The 21,214-nt window shown below is 40.0% G+C and overlaps 3 protein-coding genes across 21 annotated transcripts in view; 1 reads left to right on the plus strand and 2 right to left on the minus strand.

The window, feature by feature from the left end:
* Positions 1-1,214: 1,214 nt before the first annotated feature.
* On the minus strand, positions 1,215-11,156 carry LOC126398890 (cylicin-2-like). 18 transcript variants are annotated; one of them, XM_050058548.1, is made up of 26 exons: positions 11,000-11,156; positions 10,268-10,425; positions 9,439-9,546; positions 8,723-8,824; positions 7,218-7,305; positions 6,439-6,491; positions 6,254-6,346; positions 6,053-6,142; positions 5,802-5,927; positions 5,426-5,533; positions 4,898-4,946; positions 4,718-4,779; positions 4,576-4,630; positions 4,364-4,482; positions 4,049-4,168; positions 3,829-3,936; positions 3,639-3,737; positions 3,443-3,547; positions 3,262-3,357; positions 3,067-3,141; positions 2,887-2,949; positions 2,495-2,599; positions 2,281-2,370; positions 2,103-2,192; positions 1,974-2,018; positions 1,215-1,782 (listed from the first exon to the last, which is right to left on the minus strand). In XM_050058548.1, exons 1-26 carry the CDS (start codon positions 11,019-11,021, stop codon positions 1,375-1,377), a joined length of 2,637 nt encoding a protein of 878 aa, XP_049914505.1. In that variant the 5' UTR covers positions 11,022-11,156; the 3' UTR covers positions 1,215-1,374. The 18 variants fall into 18 exon arrangements, with proteins under 18 accessions (XP_049914505.1, XP_049914497.1, XP_049914522.1 ...); XM_050058540.1 differs by having other exon boundaries at positions 4,364-4,479; positions 5,802-5,930; XM_050058565.1 differs by having other exon boundaries at positions 4,052-4,168; positions 5,802-5,930.
* Positions 11,157-11,297: 141 nt separating this feature from the next.
* On the plus strand, positions 11,298-20,946 carry tp53i13 (tumor protein p53 inducible protein 13). Of its 2 annotated transcripts, XM_050058963.1 has the most exons (9): positions 11,298-13,477; positions 13,600-13,677; positions 13,915-13,950; positions 14,316-14,374; positions 14,584-14,662; positions 16,160-16,288; positions 17,662-17,871; positions 18,011-19,139; positions 19,781-20,946. In XM_050058963.1, exons 1-9 carry the CDS (start codon positions 13,361-13,363, stop codon positions 19,885-19,887), a joined length of 1,944 nt encoding a protein of 647 aa, XP_049914920.1. In that variant the 5' UTR covers positions 11,298-13,360; the 3' UTR covers positions 19,888-20,946. The 2 variants fall into 2 exon arrangements, with proteins under 2 accessions (XP_049914920.1, XP_049914930.1); XM_050058973.1 differs by lacking the exon at positions 14,316-14,374 and having other exon boundaries at positions 13,407-13,477; positions 13,600-13,950.
* The window catches only part of git1 (G protein-coupled receptor kinase interacting ArfGAP 1), a 34,876-nt gene continuing 28,246 nt past the window's right edge, over positions 14,585-21,214 (minus strand). The window contains exon 22 of the mRNA XM_050058720.1: positions 14,585-14,719. Coding sequence (XP_049914677.1) covers positions 14,714-14,719 — 6 coding nt within the window. The 3' untranslated portion in view covers positions 14,585-14,713. The remainder of the gene's footprint in view (positions 14,720-21,214) is intronic.

A 21,214-nucleotide genomic window follows, 5' to 3' on the forward strand; every position in this document is an offset into this window, starting at 1 on the left:
ACAAAATACAACCCCACTCTCTTGTTGAGATTACATCCTGTGTTTTTTAAATGTATAACTTTTAGTTAATTATTTGGTAATGCTTCAGTTGCAGCCTGCAAAGTGTAATTTAGTATACAGGGTGTCAATAAAATACTTAGGCAGTGAAATATTCCCTATAAGATGCACTTAGAAATAAAAGAAATACATAGAAACAAACAAACTCACTAAAAGGCTGATTACAGTGCATATAACATCCTTACTAGTAACAGGACAGGGGAAATGGGGTAGAAGTGTTTCTACTGCAGCGCTGTGGTCAGTGGTGTAACAAGTATGTAGATGCTTTACATTAGTAAAAGTATCAATACTGCGAAATGTAAAAACAAAATAAAATATAAAATAAATAATAATAAAATAAATAAATATTAAAACATTACAAGTTGAAGTACTGCATTTAATAATTTACATAAATAAAATCAATTTTTTAAACCCATTATACAGAACAGCCCCTCTCAGTCTGCTGCCACATTTAACATTAGCAAGTAAATAGCATTTTAATAAAATAATCTGCAGTGTTTGCACTATGCAAAATGTTAATCTCCAAAGTAACTCAAGCAGGAAGACACATTTAATGGAGGAAAAAGTACAATATCACTCTCTGAAATGTGGTGGAGTGGAAGTTTAAAGTAGCAGACTAGGGAAACACTCAAGTTAACAAGCACCAAGCACTAATATTCAACAAGTGCAGTACTTCAGTAAATTAACTTATACTTTCCACCACTGGTTGTGATATCCAACAATGAAAAACCAATGTTACAGAACCTAGGACAGCTTGTATGTCATGCCATTACTGGTGGGTGTTACTTTAAAGTGATAGTACACCGCTAACGGCTCAAAGTATTGAAAATGTGTGAGAAAAGCCCTTATTAAAGTGTGCAGGCTGTCAAATAAACCTTGTTTGCCCCATTTACACTGAAGTACAGTGTTTCCAGTTAGTATTTCCCTGGTATAAATATTTACCCTGTCCTTTGCAGACTGTAATCTTTTAGTATAACATCTGTTAGAGGCTTGGTTCTCATTTCCCTTTTCATTTACATGCCCCAGCCCAATATGTCTGCATCCAAACAACCAAACAGCTAACATGACCTTTATGTTAATTCTTGCTCTGTACCCAAAGAACGTGAGATGTAGGAGCACCTGAAGGCAGCATAAGAAGTAGACACAAAACAAACAAATAAAATCATATTGTTTTATTCTGCAAAACAAGGATTCTGAATTATTCTCTATGATTGTGAACCAACACCTCATCATTCCATTCAACATCGACCAGTGTCATGTAAGTCACGCATTTAAAAAAAACAAAACGTAACATCTAGTTTGGTCTGTGACATCTCATCATTGGTAAGGCTTGGGGCCTTTCAGTAGGTCACTAGCACTCAGGTGGCTAGTGGAACGGGCCCCTACGTCTCCATACCTCCTTGGGCTCCCCATCAGAGACTCCATGGGGCTGGGAGGTCTGCGGATGGTGACCCTGTCGCCCATGCTCAGTGAAGTGCTGGAGACAGAAGGCTTGGAGAAAGCTGAAGGATTCAGAGGATCCGTACTCACTGTCGGCTTGGATGGGAGTGGCACGTAGGAGATGACAGTAGGACCGGCAGTAGAACCGGCAGTAGGACCGACAGTAGGACCGGCAGAAGCACCACTTTGCTTAAAGCTGCTGCCACTGGGAGCTGATAGGGTGCCGCCACCTGAGCCTGAAACTTCTGTTTTTGGCTTGGTGCTTTGCTCAGCATCAAGGGTTTCCTGGAATGAAACCAGCACCACATTATAAAGGGTAATGTAAATGGAAAATCAGGCAAAACGTACAAATGGTGAATAGACTATGAGGAAAGATTATGGTGACAGTTTTAATAGCTGAAGGAAAAACCAGCTGACTTACAGCTCGCAATCAGCCATAATATTTTTTACATGGTTCATAATAAAAGCAAACTTACAATCTTTTTCTTCTTGTCAGTGTCACTTCCATCTGAGCCCGAACTCTGAAGGCCAAACAGGGAAAAAAAATCATTTCATCTGCACATTAGACAAAATCTGATGATATTTCTAACCCATGAATACTTTACCTTTTTCTTCTTCTTGTCCTTGTCCTTTTTATTTTCCTTGTCGCTGCCACTGCAGCTACCAGATGAACTTGATGAACTGGAGCTTGAGTCCTGCTCAAATAAAAAAGCATTGAACACTCTATTTATCTTTTAAAAAACATAGAACGAGCTGAAATGTGTTTATCACACGCTAGGTTACCTTCTTTTTGTCCTTCTTCTTTTTCTTCTTCTTGTCCTTCTTCTTCTTTTTCTTCTTCTTGTCGTCATCACTGCTAGAAGAATCTGAGTCCTGGATGGATGTAAATAGGTTATTGTGTTATTTATTTTTATTTTATTTCATTTCCCATCTTAATATACAAATATATCAAGCAGGAGGCTGCGCTGACCAACACAACACAATCACATCGCTTTACCTTCTTCTTGTCTTTCTTTTTCTTCTTCTTTTTGTCCTTTTTCTTCTTCTTTTTCTTCTTATCATCATCACTAGAAGAATCGCTGGAGGAGTCAGAAGAAGAATCCTGGACAGGAAAAGAAATGATGATAACACACATGACATTTCATACGTAGGGTGGTAATGACACTGCGTTGATGTTTCCGTCTGTTTTGAGTTTGAACAAGCAGAAAGTGTTGGGTCATGACATCATAACACCACCGCACGCACGCTAACGTGGTTACTTCCTCCCCCTGACCAAAGATCATCAATAGTGTGTTTCGTTTTTCTTCAGGAAATGTCACATATAAAGAGTTGCCATCATGTAATGAACCAAAAACCTGGAATGTAAAACAAAGGATGACACGTTCTCACCTTCTTCTTCTTCTTATCCTTCTTCTTCTTCTTTTTCTTATCTTTCTTTTTCTTCTTCTTCTTCTACAGTAGAAAAGAAAGACACGTCCTCATGAATAATTGTGCTGCTGTTTATCTCTTTTAACTTTGTAAACTCTGGAACAGATGAATAATTCACTGTGTGTATGTGTGTCATCTCACCTTGTCATCATCACTATCAGAAGAAGAGGAGGATGAGGAGGAGGAAGAAGAGCTATCATCAGAAGAGCTGTCCTTCTAGAAAAAGATATCATACTCATTCATGAGACTGTTCATGAGCATCAGGAGTGTGACATTAATCTGTTAATAACCAAGAACAACGAACATGAAAACATTTTAAGAATATGTACGTTTTACCTTCTTCTTCTTCTTCTTCTTCTTCTTCTTTTTCTTTTTCTTCTTCTTATCCTCTTCACTATCAGATGATGAAGAAGAAGAGGAAGAGCTTGAATCCTGTCGAGACAGAGAAAGGTGAGGATGATAACAACCAGCACAAGTGCAAAAAAATGTAATATACAGAAGTGTTGTAGGCATGAACCTTATCCTTCTTCTTTTTCTTCTTCTTATCTTTCTTTTTCTTCTTCTTCTTCTTCTTGTCATCATCACTATCAGACGATGAAGAAGAGGATGAAGAGCTGGAATCCTGTAAAGAGACAGAGAAATGCGAGGGTGATATAATAACAACCAGCACAAGTGTAAAAAATGTAATTTACAGAAGTGTTGTAGACACAAACCTTATCCTTCTTCTTCTTTGTCTTCTTCTTTTTCTTCTTTTTCTTCTTCTTGTCATCATCACTATCAGATGATGAAGAAGAGGATGATGAGCTGGAATCCTGTAAAGACAAGGAGAAAGGCGAGGATGATATAAAAACAGCCAGCACAAGTACAAAAAATGTGATATAAAGAAGTGTTGTGGACACGAACCTCATCCTTCTTCTTCTTCTTCTTCTTTTTCTTCTTCTTCTTCTTCTTCTTCTTCTTATCATCTTCACTATCAGAAGATGAAGATGAGGAGGAGGAAGAGCTGGAATCCTGTAAAGACGCACAGAAAGGTAAGGATGATTTAATAACATTAAACAGCACAGATACGGAAAATGAAATACACAGAAGTGTAGACACAAATCGTGTCCTTGTTCTACTTCACCTTCTTCTTCTTCTTCTTCTTCTTCTTCTTCTTCTTTTTCTTCTTCTTCTTTTTCTTCTCATCATCTTCGCTGTCTGAGGAGGAGCTATCAGATGAAGAAGAGGAGGAGCTGGAGGAGTGCTGTGGATCAAATCATATGCAAATATTAAAACAAACATTATAATTGCATCAGAAGAACACACTCGTATTCACACTTATGGACAATTTGAAGTTTTCAGTTCACCCAGTCTGCACGCAGAAACACTTCTGTATCTGTTCAATTAAATTAAAATAAAAAACAGAAAAATGAACACATTTTTCACATTGCATAATTACCTTCTTCTTCTTCTTCAACTTCTTCTTCTTCTTCTTATCCTTCTCCTCCTCTCCTTCTCCCTCATCATCACTCAAGTGGCCTTCCTCCATACCATCAGGGAATGCCTTTGCTCCCCCTGCTGGACAGGAAGCATCATTACAACCAAACACTTTCTCCAAGCATCCAACCGATGCTTGACTTGTTTAAGAGCCTGAGCAGCACACACACGTACCTGCCAATAAAGAGGACACTTTGTCTTCATCTGTTGCTTTCAGCTCTTTCTTGACCTGTCATGACAAAAGAAGGCAATGATTTGCGGTGCATTTGTGCATATAGTATGTGTGGCATGCACACAGTATGTGTGAGTGTTTCACCTTGTCAGCAGCTGCATCTTTCTTTTTATCTCCATCTGCACACGGTCCTGCAGTCTCACCATCTGTAGAAGAGTTCAGCAACACTACATCAATCTTGTGAACGGGTTTGGTTGCAATGACCATTGGGATTTCTATTAGTTGTTCTGTTTTCTTCAGTCACTAAAAAGTGGAAACACTCACCAGCTGCTGAAAGAGCCTCAGCACTGCAGGATTCACTCTGCTCTTCATCCTGTGGAAAAGCACAAACACAGTGATACTTCCGGTCTGTACTGCACCTTGTGTTTCCCCAACAAATCTACACACTGTTCCGTAGATGCATAAGTGTACAGTAGCATACACTGGTTCACAGATCATAAACAGATCCACAAATCCACTCATTGCCTCTGCAGTGGAATACAACATGAGGTGAGGTGTTGGGGCACTGTGGTTAGTAACTGCTATGCATCTTCTCATACCATTCCCTTACAGGCCCTGACAGGTACAGACACTACTGCTCATTTCTTCAGAAGGTGTGTGCACTGTTGGGGAATCTTTATTACAAAGTGAGCACACACTGCTCTACAGTTTTGCATTAAAAAGTGGAGATACTGTTCGTACTCTATGATAATGTAAGAAAAGCTAAACCTCCTGTATGCGGAAAACAAAACATGGAAAATGTGACATTTCTACAATGAATGAAATACACTGATGAGCAGCTTTGCCTCTGACCTTTTTCTTATCCTTCTTCTTCTTCTTTTTCTTGTCCTTCTTCTTTTTCTTCTTGTCTTTATCACTGTCAGAAGATGAAGATGAGGATGAAGATGAAGAGCTGGAATCCTGTGCAAATAGAACAAAAAACACATTTTAATCTCTATAGATAATCGGTTTGCCATTCATGTAATGTGTGAAACATTGTTATTTATTCAGCAACATGAGTCATGTATTACACAATTTTGTCACTGTCAAGAAAACACACACGATTGCGTGATAAATTATAAATGTATCAGTGTACTTAGTTTACACAGTAAATAATGGTGGCACTTTAAATGCGATGACACAAGAGACTCTTTTCAGCAGAAAAGAAAAAACGTCTGTGTCGTTTTACCTTTTTCTTGTCTTTCTTCTTCTTCTTCTTCTTGTCCTTTTTCTTTTTCTTCTTCTTCTTGTCATCATCACTGTCACTGTCCGAGGAAGATGATGAAGAGCTGTCTGAGGAAGAGGAGCTGGAGTCCTTTAGAGGAAGAGCAAAACAATTAGCACATCCAGTTTGATCATTTGATTTACAAAGAGGTCGAAGACAGTTAACACACAGTATATTCCCAATATTGCAACAGTTTAGTATCAAATGAATCATACCTTCTTCTTCTTCTTCTTTTTCTTTTTCTTCTTCTTTTTTTCATCCTCACTGTCAGAGGATGAACTGTCAGATGAGGAAGAGGATGAATCCTGGAACAGAGGAAGTACCATAGATATTCAGTAACATAAAGGTTAAAGGCATAATTCACCTACTAATGTTTCATTGTTTTCATTACTTGAATACTGGAAATTCACACATACCTTCTTCTTCTTTTTCTTCTTCTTCTTGTCCTTCTTCTTCTTCTTCTTTTTATCTTTCTTCTTGTCATTCTCCTCATCTGATGAGTCGTATTCCTGAAGCAAAAAAAGGACAGACATTCTGTAATGGCACGTTTAACAGCAAACACCATGTTTTAAAATGAAAGCTTGTTTGATTCCTCCCTCACCATGCTCATCTTCAGACCTTCGTCTGGCTGCAGTTCCATCTCGCCATCGGGACCTGTACGCATTAAAGACATCAAAATGTAAAGCATGTCTTTAATGTTTGAAAACTAAAAAACAGTCGTGTGACATTTCTGTAATCAAATAGTTGATGCAGATCACATATCATCACTGCTGCAGAGTAAAAAGGGAATTCAAAGACAATCGCACAGTTGTGAATGTGGTCCGATGTCATTCTGCCAACTTTATTTGCAAAAACAGGAACTGACCATTCGGGCGTTAATAACTATCAGAACGTGCGTGTCAAAGTCTGAATGACAACCAAACTGCTGTCTTAATCTCTATTGTGTCACTGTGAACTAAAACTGTTATTCCATTATGACCAAAATATGTCCCAGGGTGGCTTGGGGGACAGCGCTATGACTGGACGCTCTGAACAAGCTGGAAGTTTGAACTCAATTCTAGTGAAGGCACCCTGAAGCAAGACATCATCTACCTGCATGCTCAAGAAGCTTAACCTCTACACTACAATGTCAAAGCTACAGTATAGAATAAGCTTCTGTATCTCTTTGTGAAGGACAAATGTATCACAAACAACAGACGCAAATTTGCGTCAAAAAATATAATATCAGAGTGATCTACGGAGAGGTAAGAAAATAATATTTAAGGTAAAATAGTAGCAGACAAGATCAAATGAACTTATTGCAAAGAACATTAGAAATGCATTTTCACGTTTTTGGAATACAAGCGTGCATGCGAACAATATGCACAGAGCCCCACTCACCAAGTATGGTAACACTGTCATGTATGTACTCTTTCTTCTTGTCCTTGTCCTTCTTCTTCTCCTTTTTCTTCTTTTTCTTCTTGTCATCCTGCAAGAGCATTTTGATTTTTTTCAAAATCGCCTTTTGTTGTAATGTTTTTTAGATTTCTTAAAACTTCTGATGAATGTGAGCTCCTGTATGAGGCTTGTCTGCAAGGTGAGTGTTGCACTTGCAAATATATATATAAAGATAAAGCCACCAGAATCAGGGTTGGGTGTCACCTGCTAGTTATATATTAAGAATTCTCTGCCGTCAATACAGATAGATAAGAAACATCCACACCTACTGTACACATGTAGCCAAAACAAACACATGAATGATAAAATGCACCGATTGTACATATTATGGCTATCATTGCACACAGACTGGATGCATTAACGTAGTACTACTGCTGAGTTAGCATACATGTAAGCCTGCACACACACCCACACATCTGTGATGCTTGGGATGTTTCCATCTCCAGCAGAGATACATAGTTCACATATGACTGTAGTGTCACAACTTGTTGCGGTAGATACAGGTGTTTCACACATTGTCGATGGGTGTGTTCCTCTCCTGTCAGATACCGCCTGCTATCAGATCCAGGACATTAGAGCCTCCACCCACAGCCCAGGGTGAAATGCATTCCATTGTTGTGTACTCTTGCTTTTCTGTTGCTCTGCTGCTCTGGTTTTAGTTCCGTGGTGCTTTTAACCGGTCAGCCCGACCAGTAGTGTGAACGCTAATTCAGTTTCTGTCTCTTGTTTTTCAAAAGCTTGCATGAGCTGGGCTACTTCTTTTCCTGAGTCTCCTGATTTTCCACCCACGCCCTCAGAACACGATGGCCTGAGCAAGACATCACACCATCATGTGTTTGCAGTCACTTGAAGAAAAATGACGGGAAAATACCTCATTGGGTAATCTTGGGTTTGAGTTATTTCAAAAGCTGAAACTGTTGACAAATCAGGCCTGGGGAAGCTTGATGTGTTGATGCGCTGATTTTCAGATTTCTAAATAGAGTCATTTTGACAGCTATTCCACCCCAAACATCCTCTTGATAAACTGTATTGTTAGCTTCGACAACATCCTCACCTGAGGCAGTGGCATAGTTAGAAGAGACTATCAATCCCCTGTGAGCTGATGTGAAATTGTTTGTGCTCATGGCCAAGGACTTAATTTAGCAGTGCTGCAGGAAGGATTTACATAAACAAAACTGCACTGTTTAACCATCACTTCTGCAGTCTCTTTAACACCTCTAAAGGAAATATGTTCTACTGAAAGAACACTGGGAGCTGTGCATCAAGCACCTTGCACCTTGCAAATCAATGCAAACAAAACATTTCCCTCGTCATGAGCGAGTCTCAAGCAGAGCTCTGATGACAGCAACCAGTGTGTGACATGTTAGAGCAAGACAGCAGCTGCATGTAAGCAATATTTACTCTGTATACCTGTGTGATTCTTGAGCAGCACCTAAACCACAACTTACCTCACTGTCACTCTCTGAGGAGCTACTGGAGGAAGAAGAGGAGGATGAGAAGGAAGAAGAGGAAGAGGAGGATGAAGATGATGATGAGGATGAACTGGAATCCTGTCGGGAAAGAAGCAGAGAAGTTATTGCTCAACTCTGTGTGCACACTGAACAGGTTTATTTATACCTCTCTTTGTTGGTGAAAGTGATAAATGAGAGTCTAAATGAATGAGTCACTACAAACACACCAGAGCGCAGCTTTGTCACAGCCTCTGAGAGAAAGCGGCAAACCTGGCAGCAAAAGGGAGGGGCTCTTCAAGCACTCAGCAACACACAAAAGAAATTGCACAAGCATTTCACCAAAAAGGAACACACACATGCCGTGAGCAAACCAATGCAAAAGTGACAGTTGATCTGCATCATGAACAAATTAATTCCAACCCTGGTTCTCTCCTGTTTGACTGGCTGTTGTTAGGCACAGCCCACTTCTTTATGCCTCACGTGTGTAGCTTCCAGCCAAGGCAACACCCTCAAGAAGCCACAGGAGCGACTGGTTGTTGTGTAGTGACATGATTTTGTTTTATTGGACATGAACAATTCCCAACAGAGTCTGTCCAACTATTACCAATGGTACTTTACGAACAGTTTCCAAAAGAATACCCAAGAATGGCAAAGGCATTAAATAGTGAATAAAGCTTAGTTAGTGGTGAAGATAAGCTTTTTGAGGCACACACCTTCTTCTTCTTTTTCTTCTTCAGCTTCTTCTTCTTTTTGTCTTTTTTGCCGAGACCCTCATCCTCGCTGTCCAAGGAGGACAGAGAGCTGTCAAATGAGTACAGCTCCTGGTGACAGACAAAAAGAGAAGGCAGAGATCATCTACTGTGCCCTTATCAGTCCTTAGAGTTCAGTCTAGTGGATAACAACACATAAACAGAGCTGACAAACAATGCAATTAAACATTTAGCAGCTGTAGGTGCATTTTATATGTATCATTTGTTATTTATTATTTTTCTTAATTTAAAAATAATCAATAAAAGAGATATGAAGTGTTGCCAAAGCATCATTACAATTTAAGACAGTGAGTTACAAAATCATAGACATACATTTAAAGAAAAAATAAACTCATTAAGTGAAGGAGTAAGTAAAAAAGGCAGACTGTGATCTGTGTTGTTGTGTTGGCTGTCTCTTAAGCTGTGACATGAACTGACATATCTTGCTGCATCTGACTCTATTTTCTCCAAGAAGATGTTGCATTTTAGTCTGGTCAGAGAGTGAATTAAAATCTGGGAGTTTACATTTGATTTTTGTAAAGCACTTTGTTCTGATGTCTTCATATGTGCTATACTGTAGCAGGAGATGTAGCTCTGTCTCCACCTGTCTCTGAGGACAGAGCTGACACAGCCTGTCCTCTCTAGGAGCCAGGTCTGCCAGTCTCTATGACCAGGCTGTGTAATCACCGTGCCTGTGCATAGTCACTGTCTTTATTGAATTAAATTGTAATGCATATATGCACCTTTTATTCAAATGATTGTTCTGTGCTTTCCAAATGCCTCTCTTGCTCACCTGTCCATCTCCTACTCTGAAAGGTTGTCCGGGTTGACCCTTGGTTCCCTCTACCTTGCCCAGGTCTGCAGGCTCTGCCACCTCAGTAAGAGGCTGCAAACCACCGGGAGGGACGGTCGCTGGCTGCTGGACACCTGCAGCACCTGCTCCACCAGGAGCTACACAGTTACAGAAAGACAGGATTAGAGACAGATGCCAGTTACTCTCATTTCTCTTTTATTTCTATTTAGAATCATAAAACAATCAGCTGATGAGCTGACAGTATGTACAAACATTATGGAGGATCAATTGCTGTAGCAACCTATTTTGACTATCCTGCTGCACTTCCTTATTGTCCCACTTCCTTAAATGGACAGCTGGGTTAAAATATAGAGGATAAAAAATCAAACATTGTGCTAAATCAGTGAAACTGTGCCTGCAGGTTGATTACTTTTGGTACCCTTTGCCATAAACCAACAAACTGCTTTTTACAACATTTCAGAAAGGTGCCACACCCTCAACAGTAAAAGGAAACAAGACAAAGTCTTTGTTTTGTGTCAACAGGCTACACTGGTCATAGAAACACCTCTATAAAACAGAAAATAAATGGATCTGTTTCTTTCTTCCTGAAAATATTGTTGTCTGTTGGGTCAAATAAAGAGACCATATCTAAAATATCATTAAGCTCACACTCATCAAACTTGAAAAACTCAGCAGAGGGATAAACATATCATGATCAAAAAGACAACAAACCTTTTGAGAGGGTGGACTCCATTTAGGTCCAGACTTCTCCTCTGTCCAGGGACCCACGTCTCCTCTGACAGACCCACCTGTGCACTTTTATAACAAGGTGTGTGTTTGTGTGTGTGGAGCTTAAGTGTTTAAAGGGTGGAGAAACAGGAGAGGTGTCAAGAGATCCAAATGTAAAGACTTCCCTTCACACATTTCAAAATAAAACCCACTTTGAAAGAAAAAAACAATGTACCTACCATGTATTTAATGTGCCAACTGGGTCATTTTAACCAATAATATCTGTTCTTTGTGACAAAACAGGTGAGAGATTCCACGCATTTGTTTTATAGACTGTTTTTATACAGTCTGCTTTTATTTTGAAAGCAACAACGTTTTACAGCCAGTATTATTGTGGCTGTTATATCTGACTTGTGTGCCTTGCGTAGCTGGAATGGCTGGTTTACCTTGCCAACAGGTAATGCCTGTTTCAGTGGCGTCACTGCCAGTAGTGACAGGACAGCCGACCTGCAATGTCTGCATGGTTACAGAGTCCAGAGCGTAAAGTTTTGTTATGCTTAACAGGTCGATACCAATTGCGAAAAAAAAATAATAATAATAAAAAAATAGCACACACTAATTTGCAATACAACTCCTGGAGAAAAAATAAACTTGGTTTCTTTTAGCAGCTCAGAAGCATAAAGCTTGTAGAGAAGATTCCTGCTATCTAACATGCAAAAATAATGATTTTAATGCTGCAAGGTTTCAAGCCATCTTAAGTAGGAGTGGCTGTGAGTTTGCAATTAGTCACAATACCCATGTGCAGTGAAAAGGCCAAATACCCAACACCAATTAGTTGACAATCAACATTATACATAGAAAAACAGGAATAGAGAAGTAAAATTGAAAACTGCTTGCTGACAATCTTAAAAATACCCCAAAAAGTTTACATTAGCTAGGTACAGGCTTGAGAATAAACGCATTAGTCCTTATAGTTAACTTCTCTAAAAACATACACATCCAAATCTTGAAGGTACATTAAAAAATTAACCTATAGGGGTATGTTTACATCAAGAATAAGCATCAATACACAAAGAGGAATCTTGATAATAAATGCAACAAGGCCTCCACAATGTCACAGAGCAAAAATTACATTAAAATAAACAAGGTTGTATCCTATAAACTAGGCTAAGTGGGTTCTTATCAAAACAAAAATTCTAATTGCAGTTCATGAATGCAGGTGTCATTTGTGGGTGAACCTACTATAGCATAGAAAAGAGTCAATCCCAATGACGCATTAAAAAAAAAAACAATATAAATGAAGGCCATAAAGGCCTAATTTGGACACAATCAACAAGTCACATTGGTGAATGGTAAATGAACCTGATAAAATGTGTAAATATCAGCATGTACACATGATTATCTGGAGCTAGGAACCCCTGGAGTAAATATCTCCTTTAATAAACAATTTTAAGAATTTTACAATGACTGTATTAGTACATTCTTTGAAAACACACTTTTCTGTCGATTTTAAATTTCTTCCTTGTATTCTATGTTTTATGTTTTGTTTTGATTGTTCAAACTGTGATGGATGTTTTGACTCTCGATTGCGAAACTAGTTTACCCTTGGGTAAAGTAACCTGAACCTGAACCTGAATAGTATTTGGAGAAGCAAAACTTATTGTTTAAACTCTGTCTTTAACAAAAACGTTTTTACCTCTGTAACCATGCACCAACTACGAGAGATAAAGTGAACACTGAGTTAAATCAAGTTATATTATTCTGCTGTGTCGCCTCCCAGAGGAAATTCAGAGTTTAAACCGCAGTATAATATCTTACTTCGATTTTTCTGTTCCTTTCCAGCTTCCGTAGTTTAACAACTGAGTAAAGCTATCCCGGAAGAGAGTCAGCGCACTTCCGAATATGGGATTTTATTCCCAAAATAAAAGTCACGACATTAAAATTTCAATCGTAAAGATAAAAAGAACAAAAACTAGCCCGCGCATGACTAAAAAATATCGTATAAAATACTTGACTGACTCATTAGGTGTAGAAAATAGAAATTTAAGATAGTAATACAGCCAATGAAGTTGATACAACGATTATATTTTGAAATTTAAAAGGAAAACAAATCTTTCAATAACATGAGTAACTTGATGTTTGGTATCAAACTAGTGAAGTAACATGGAAGTACACAGCATTTTGTGTTGTTTCATATCGCGTTGACTAACCGAGCCTCCCTCGGTAGTTTCTCTCCGCCAAAGATAATTCGTGTTTCGGGATAATGACAGGTCAGCTCTTTGTCAGCCGCTCTGTAGGTAGAGGACCGAAGGGAAGCCATGATAACTAGTGTCTAAATGTGCGTCTGGTTCCACTTGAGTGACCATGCCGAGCCAAACGACGTCCCCGCCGCTGACAGTGACTGTGCTGGCCGCGCTGTGGGTCGGTTTGGGTCGGTGCGGTGTCTCCGAGTCTCCGGGGCCCGGATGTGACAACGGAAAGGTAACTTATCCTGTTAAGTCTGTTGGTGTGCGCGTGTCACCTAGTGGTTTGAATACAAAATATATATGTTCAGTGACTGTAGGCCTTAAAATGCTCTAAATTATTGTGTCTGTGTGTGATAGCTGTCTTTGGATAGGGACCTGCCTGTGGACGCTGCGTATTGGGACTGTCCAGGGTCCACCTGGCCAGAGTCTGCACAGGTAACTATGGATACAACCACCCTCATCATCATCATTATTGTCATCATATGTGCCTGCATAATCTCCAAAGCCTCATGTCACAGATGGGTGGGGTGTGTTTACTCTGTGTCAGGAAGTTTCTACAATCGTGGGAAACTAGTAATTGTTTTGGTAAATCCTGTACATGTACATCTGGCACTGCCTGTAGTGTAAGTCAGCCATTACACCTGCCTGGTGATTTGTCCCTCTTATCTGCAGAGACTTCCCAGTATTGACACAGTGTATGATCCTGCGGTGAGTAAACACTTTATCAAGCACTTTATTTGAGACGTCTTTCCAAACCTTTGACCCTTAGTGGCTATTTTCTGAAATCAAAGCGCAATGGAATAACACTCAGTAGTTCAAAGATCACAAATAATGCATGACATTAACCAAAAGCTTTGCCCTGGTATCAACTTTTCAAAAAATATATATTGTTGAAGCCTTAGTTTGAGGTAACCTAAATGTCTTGTTATGGTATCGTTATCAACAACAAATGGGTGTAAACTGAAATGTTGCCTACTCATTGTTCTTCTTGGGTGACTCATGACTGTGTGTTTATAGTTAACCCAGAGATGAGACGATAAAGTCTCATATGAACTGATTTCTTTTTACTGCAGCCAGCCAAGCAGGTGTGCATGGACAAATCTATTTCCTACAACCACACAATTCCCAACAGGTGAGGCTGTGTGTTTGGGCAGACATGTAAGATAAATGCTCTCAAGAGGTGACACATGCACACATATTAATATGGACACCTTTAGTCACAAACACTTACAACAGTGTCTTGATTTTACTTGGTTTCTGTACTTTGCAACTGCAATAAAGTTATCAACGTTTGTAATTTTGTCATGCATGTGTGTCTGTATTTGTGTGTGTGTGTTATAGTGGAGCTTACAGACCAGTAGGGGCAGAGAGTGGAGAGTACTTGTACTGTCCTCCTCAACGGTGGCTCAATAACCTGCACGTAAGTTGCAACATCAAACATGTCTTGGTGTTCTGTCTCCGGTCTCCAATCTTAAATCTGATAATCACAGCAAATGGACAGACGTGTGTTTGGGACATCAATGAAGAGACTGTTAGTTTTTGTAGTATCTCTAGTTAGTCCATTTGAAGTGACAAGACAGTCAAGAGTCAACATGGTATTGTGCTATCTTGCACGTTCACATATTTATCTTTTTTAAGATGCCGTAGTTTTAACAAATGGGGTTCAGAGATTGGCTGTCTGGCAAACAAATTCTTCTGAGTTACCAGTTTGTCCTTGTTTATTATTTCCCAATCTAGAAATCAGTTTTAGCTGGAAATGCACCAAACTGTGGAGTTAAGACACAATCAGTGTATTGTTTCCTTGTTAAGTCTGGTATTTTCAGCCTGGACTCTATTGTCCCATGTTATTTTTTATATAAAATATCAAAACAACATTTTTTGATATTGGTCCAGTATTGAGAGAGAGGGCTGCAGCCTGTGGCAGCAAAACAGGCTGTAATGTGATCATTCAGAGCATGTTTACACTGTTCAAATGAATAGTCATTTTATCATTGTGGTTTCAGAGAAGATAGAAACTAAATTAAACTCATGAAAAACAACTTGGTTTGTCTTTCCACTGTTCCAACATTTTACAACTCTGGTTTGATCGAATTAAACCCTTCATTCACCCAGTCAGATGTGAAAATATGCTGCTCTACACTAAAATTACTGCCTGGTGGGTTCAGCGATTATAATTTCAGGGCTGATTAAACAAAAAGGATCTTACTCATTAATAATAAAGCGTATCTCCGTAGGGATTGTTTCCACAGTGTTGTCAGGCACTTATAGCAATGGACAGAATAACAATCTGAGCATGTCAGTGGCAAAAAAAAAGCACTTTTATTGGACGTAAATTGACGGTGCGAACGTGCTCCGAGTGGTTACATTGCAACCTGTTTCGAGGCTAGTTGCTGCCGCGCTCTCACCTAATACTGGACCAATTTCAAAAACTGTTTTTTCCCAACAAACAAACATAGGAAATTAGGATCAAGTTTGAAATCTACCCAACTTACCCTTAGAGGAAAGTTTGCTAACTCTCACACAAGACTTGTTTAGACCCTTGGTAGCAGGGCTGCCACTGAGCATATATTTTCTTGAATATGAGGGATTTAACAAGCAGTAATGCCATGTTAGGGATTTTTTGTTAATGGGCCATTGTAGACCATAATGCCAGAAGAGACTGGAAATCCCAGCAGGTTTAAGGCATTAGTTGGTGATTGTCAGCGGTTTTTCTCCACAGAGGAGCCCAGACATTTTCCCTTAGGAGTCATTGTCAGCTGAAAAACATCATCAGCAAACAAGGAGGGAATACAACATTGACATTATTATAAGCACCCTTTCATAATTGTGTCATAAATTCTGGTGGAGACCCTGTGGTGATGCCAGAGGATGGAGACATGGATGGTCACATGTGTTCTTGTGTTTGTGTGTCTTCCAGCATGGAGCCACTGTTTTGCTCTACCATCCCTGTGCTCCTCGCCACGAGCGTCTGCTTCTGTCTGTCCTGGCCCGCTCCTGTCTGCCAGGCTACATCATTACGTCACATCCACAGCTCAATGAACATGTGGTGAGACAAAGCCCGTGTCTTTGTTTTTTAACCCACCAGGGGCAGTAAGGGGCAGGTGAATCTCAATGTTACCTTTTAAAGGAAAACCTAACCCCCTAAATCACCATGTATATCAGTAACTCACCCTGTGTTACATTAAGTTCTTGAAGAAAAGTGTGTTTTTCTCGCATGCTTCCACAGTGAATGAAGAGTCCAGAAACAAAGAAGATTCTTGATTAACTGAATTAATACGCAGCTGTGTTTTAACAACAGCAAATTTAAAGATCCCTTCACAAACTCTCACACAACTCGGGCAGTACGATCCAAGTCTCATTTATTCTTTCATATGATCAGTACTCCCCCAAACACACAGCCCTTCCGATGGCAAACTGAGCTAAAAGCTAAACTTATCTATGCTCTCTTCAAAGCCAGGGTCCATAGACAGAAAGAGTCATTTTAGCTCCCTGAACACAGGAGCTGCTGGTCTACCACTGCCTCAATTAGTTAGTCAGTTTGTGTTAATGTGTGATGTCGATGAATCCAAACTAACCCTTTTAAAACACCAAAGTCACACAACACCACAAACAAACCAACCAATCGAGGCAGGGGTAGACCAGCAGCTCCTGTGTTTGGTAAAATTACTCTTTTTGTCAATGGACAGTGAAGTACTGATTACACAACTGAATAAATGAGACTTGGATGATACAGCATGAGTTGTGTAAGAGTTTGTAAACCGTTCTTTTGGTATAGTTTTGCTGTTGTTAAACCCGTTTGCTCATGACTCTGATTCAAATTTCTAAGTTGGGGGATTCTTCATTGACCATGGAGGCATGCAAGAAAAAACATGTTTTCTTTGTTCTTTCTTTATGTGGCTTTTACCAGCCCATTTCTTTGGTGTGCGGGTTACTCCTTTGTGGTTCCCCTCACCTGTTTTCTCAGTACCGACGCACCCAAATGAAAGCTTTTTGATGCCTCAAGTAGGCGCAGGGCCACAACATCTTTAATTCTTTGTGAATTCAACATTAACACAGGGTGAGTAATTGATATACAAATGGTCATTTGGGAGGTAAAGATTTCTTTTAAGGTTTTATATTTACTGTCCACTTGTTGGAATATTTTGAACCTTACAGTACAAGCTTTGCTAGCCTTAACACCTGAGCCCAACTGAAGATGTAACTCAATACCACTCTTTCACAAATAGACCTATGTGGTACAGACTAAGCAAGACCAGACTGTGTTAAAGGGTTTAACAGCCTTTATGTAAGTCTAAAAGATACTTAAACACCACTGTTTGAGGAGCAGCAGTAATATAAGCAGCCATTTTGTCCCTGTTACCGTTATTAGGACACGAGGACAGAGGGGGACGATATGTTCACTGTTTGCTTTGTGTTCAGCCAATAGCCTTGGTGTCATGGGGTCACACCCTGGAGCTGTCCACTCTGGCCTCCTCAGATGTCTGCGGTTGGCTGGAGACCACAACATCCACGAGTAATACGTCTGGTGGTGTGAGCCAGAGCAGGAACTACAACCTGCTGCTAACCTGGTCAGCCGAGCAGCACCAGCAGCAACACGCACACCCAGAGAAACACTCAGCAACGATGAAGGTTTGGAGACTTGACTGACCGCTTTGCTGATTTTGTTCATTTACATGGTGTTAATTATCAGTAGTTTCATATGTGCTGCAATAAAAGCAGAATAAAAAAGTAACTTTCTCTCTAAGTAGCTGTTATTATAAATCCACAGGAGTCTGTGAGACGCTGCTGTGAGCGGACCATCTCTGCTCTGCTGAATGGAGCGATGGAGACAGAGTCCAACATAAAGAAGGAAAGCTTGAAATACATTAAAGAGGAAGGCAAAAGGAGGCAGATAAGAGCTGCCATTAGAGAAACACAGGAGAATAACAAGGATGAGAAAAACGAAAGACAAAATGCAGTAACACATCAGAGCAACAGAACCACCCTCAGCAGGACAGAGGATGTCCAGAACTACAACAGCACACCTGGACCATCAGCAGGAAACAAGACTCTCTCTGATCCTCCAGGTCCCAAGGAAGTTCCTTCCCAGTCTAATATCCAAATCATAAACCAGGGCCTAACACCCAGGCCCACAACTTCTTCGAGGTCAAATATGTCTGAGACGACACTAAAAAGTGAGGCTATTGCATCTCAGAAAAGCAGACTAACACTACAAACAACAGCACAGCAGCTCAGTCCTAAACCTCCTGACCCCAGAAACCCAAACCCCTCTGCTGGATTAGATGTTCTTGCACATGGTGTGAACACGGAGCATAACGATACTGCCAGACCTGATACCCTGGCCCTCAGTTCCAAAGATGAAGGTACAGACTCAGCCAAACAGAGAGACAAAGACTCTGTCAAACAAAGCCTCAAAGAGAACGTCTCTCAAGGGAAAAACTTTAATAAAGGCACCACAGCAGATGGCACGATGAAGGATAATGAAGTAGTAGATGTTAAAGAGAGAGAGCTGGAACATAGGCAAACACACAGTCACACACACTCTCACCACAAGAGTGAAAAGACTGGCTTTGATTGGGTTTCCAAATCCCAATCGGAACCTCCGCCTAGGCCACAACAACACCAGAACCCACAGCCCAACAGCCGCGACTGTGGAAGCTGCAGAGCGGGCGAACAATGTGAATGTAACGAGGACTCAGACGCCTCAGCCACTGTTGTGAATAAGGGGTTCCCAAGGACCCCAAGGACAGACGAGGCGGTGTGGGCAGCAGCGGCACTGGGCTTCCTGCTGATTCTCCTGACCTTGTCAGTGCTTCACACACGCCTGTACCGACACTGGAGGACCGCACCCAGTCTTTACTGGCACGACCCACAGCAGGACTACGACAGTGTGGCAGGTAGGTGGACCAAACAGGGTTCAATCACAAGTGAGCTTTTTTGTGAACTCCTGCTTCCGACCAATCACAGCTCAGATCAACTCAGAAGGTTCTGATTAGCCAAATCACTTTATTTTATTTCCTTTTCAGTGGCATGACAACTGGAAGGTTAGTGCTAGCTGCTACTAGCTAAAGTGTTAGCATACGTAGCGTCCATGTACACTGTATGGAGACAGAGGCATTAAATTTATTAATCTAAAAATAAGGAGGCCTTAATTGGTATCAAAATGTCTTGAATCAATCTTTCAAAAATCTTTAAAATGCTAAGACAAGGGGAGTTGGATTTTATGAATTGTTCATTTCTGGCATTGAATTGTAAAATCTCAAATTAATTGGTAACAATATTTGGGCAAAATTGTCCCTAACCCCCTGTAGGTTTAGTTATTGTAAATTTGGTCTTATACTTAATTCTGTGTGGCCTTAAAAAGTCTTTGAAAGCATTAAATCTAAGTGTCTTAAACCTGCAGGAACCCTGCTCTGACCAGTCCTAGTTTAAATGATGTTAAGTTAACCCATCTTAGGTGAATGGAACAAGGGGCTATTGTTTTTTTCTTAAGCAGTTTAATTAATATTGTGTTTATCTGTGTGTGTGTCTGCCCCAGATGTGATCCGCAGGAGGCTACGAATTGCAAACAGGAGGCGTAAAAGAGGCAGAAGACAGGAGTGTGTTCTTCTGCCCAGCTCCTCCAGCTCAGATGAATATCCGTAAGAACATGAAGGAAACATCCCCAACAATGTCAAGAACGCACTCAAGTGTCATTTCATGGAGAGGAGGTGAAGAGAGGACAATACTTGCAACAATGAAGACTGCGACTCATTATCAGGGCAGCATTCCTAATCTTCATACTTTCTATACGCATGCAGCTGTCTTGTACTCTTGCTGTTTATCTGACAGAGCTGGACTGGACCAACTCTGTCAAAAAAAGATGCTGGATATGAAAAGCTGAGGCTGAAATGCCACAACTGCTGAAGGGTCAGTTAGATTCCTTGTCTACATTGATTGTGTACAGAGCGATTTCGCCTCTTGCATTTATTTATTTTTTTGGTTAGATTGGGATTGTCATTATATCTACTCCTCGTGAAGAAGGGAGAGCAGAAAAACATTTTTTAATCATTAAAAATGATGTACTACTATAATTAACAGCCAGAACACAAATGATTTCTTAGCAACTGGTATATGTACGTCATAGACTTAACATTCAGTCCTTCAAACCACAGCCCCTAAATCACAAACATCAAAGAATATTTACAAAAGACGCCAGTGTATGTGATGTAAGCTCACACAACCCCTGTCACTTATGTGGTTCTGCATCAGTCCCTTCAGGACATCCCTATAAACACGACATCAAAGAGAAGTCCTCGGGTTTTATTAAATGACTGGCAAATTGTATTTTTTTTTTTTCCTTTTTTACGACGTGTGTCTGATCGCACTCTTGTACACACTGAACAGTGTACACGCCTCATTTTGCTCACTCCATTTATCACAATCAGTACGACGTCTCCCTTTCTGGATTCTCAGTTTTCCAACCCGGGGATTGTTTTTGTTGTGCTACATTTTATCAGAACTTGTCTTTATAAATAGTTCTGTAGTAATAGGTTGCTTTTACCTGCGAAGGTTTGTTATGTGAATATTAAGTTGCTGTTCTAAGCAACACTGTGTGCGCTATGAGTCAATATTAAATGGTACGAACGTGTTAACGTTATTTTGAAGACTGTTTCGGACAGATTTTAGAGAAGGATTTACAAAGACAATAAATTTCATGACAGAAGTGTGGAGCGTGTGGACCTCGAATCTTTTAACACCATAAGCAAATGTTAGACCAGTAGGACCAGTTATAATCGACCAATAACTGGATTTTTGAAGCTGAAACCAATATCAGTATTTGATATAAGAATTTAATATTTTTTTAAATTGAAATTTATGATAAGGATCCCTTAGGTTTGTTGGTTTTAAGAATTGTGGTGAGTGCTCTACATAATCGAGACACTTTCTAAATTATCTCAAACTCATTGAATGCATTTCTGAGCTGTAATTT

This window comes from Epinephelus moara, chromosome 2 (assembly GCF_006386435.1).
Source record: "Epinephelus moara isolate mb chromosome 2, YSFRI_EMoa_1.0, whole genome shotgun sequence".
Lineage (NCBI taxonomy): Eukaryota > Metazoa > Chordata > Actinopteri > Perciformes > Serranidae > Epinephelus > Epinephelus moara.

Bases quoted from the DNA above. Each gene is read 5' to 3' on its own strand.
- LOC126398890 (XM_050058532.1), bottom strand. From the start codon at position 11,021: ATGGAGTCCACCCTCTCAAAAG. The intron at 4,947-5,425 runs GTCAGAGGCAAA...GCTTTTCCACAG, and splicing joins AGAAGAAGGATAAGAAAAAG to GATGAAGAGCAGAGTGAATC. The intron at 2,371-2,494 runs GTAAAGCGATGT...ACATCCATCCAG, and splicing joins AAAAGAAAGACAAGAAGAAG to GACTCAGATTCTTCTAGCAG.
- tp53i13 (XM_050058963.1), top strand. From the start codon at position 13,361: ATGCCGAGCCAAACGACGTCCCCGCCGCTGACAGTGACTGTGCTGGCC. The intron at 13,478-13,599 runs GTAACTTATCCT...TGTGTGTGATAG, and splicing joins CCGGATGTGACAACGGAAAG to CTGTCTTTGGATAGGGACCT. The intron at 14,663-16,159 runs GTAAGTTGCAAC...TGTGTCTTCCAG, and splicing joins GGTGGCTCAATAACCTGCAC to CATGGAGCCACTGTTTTGCT.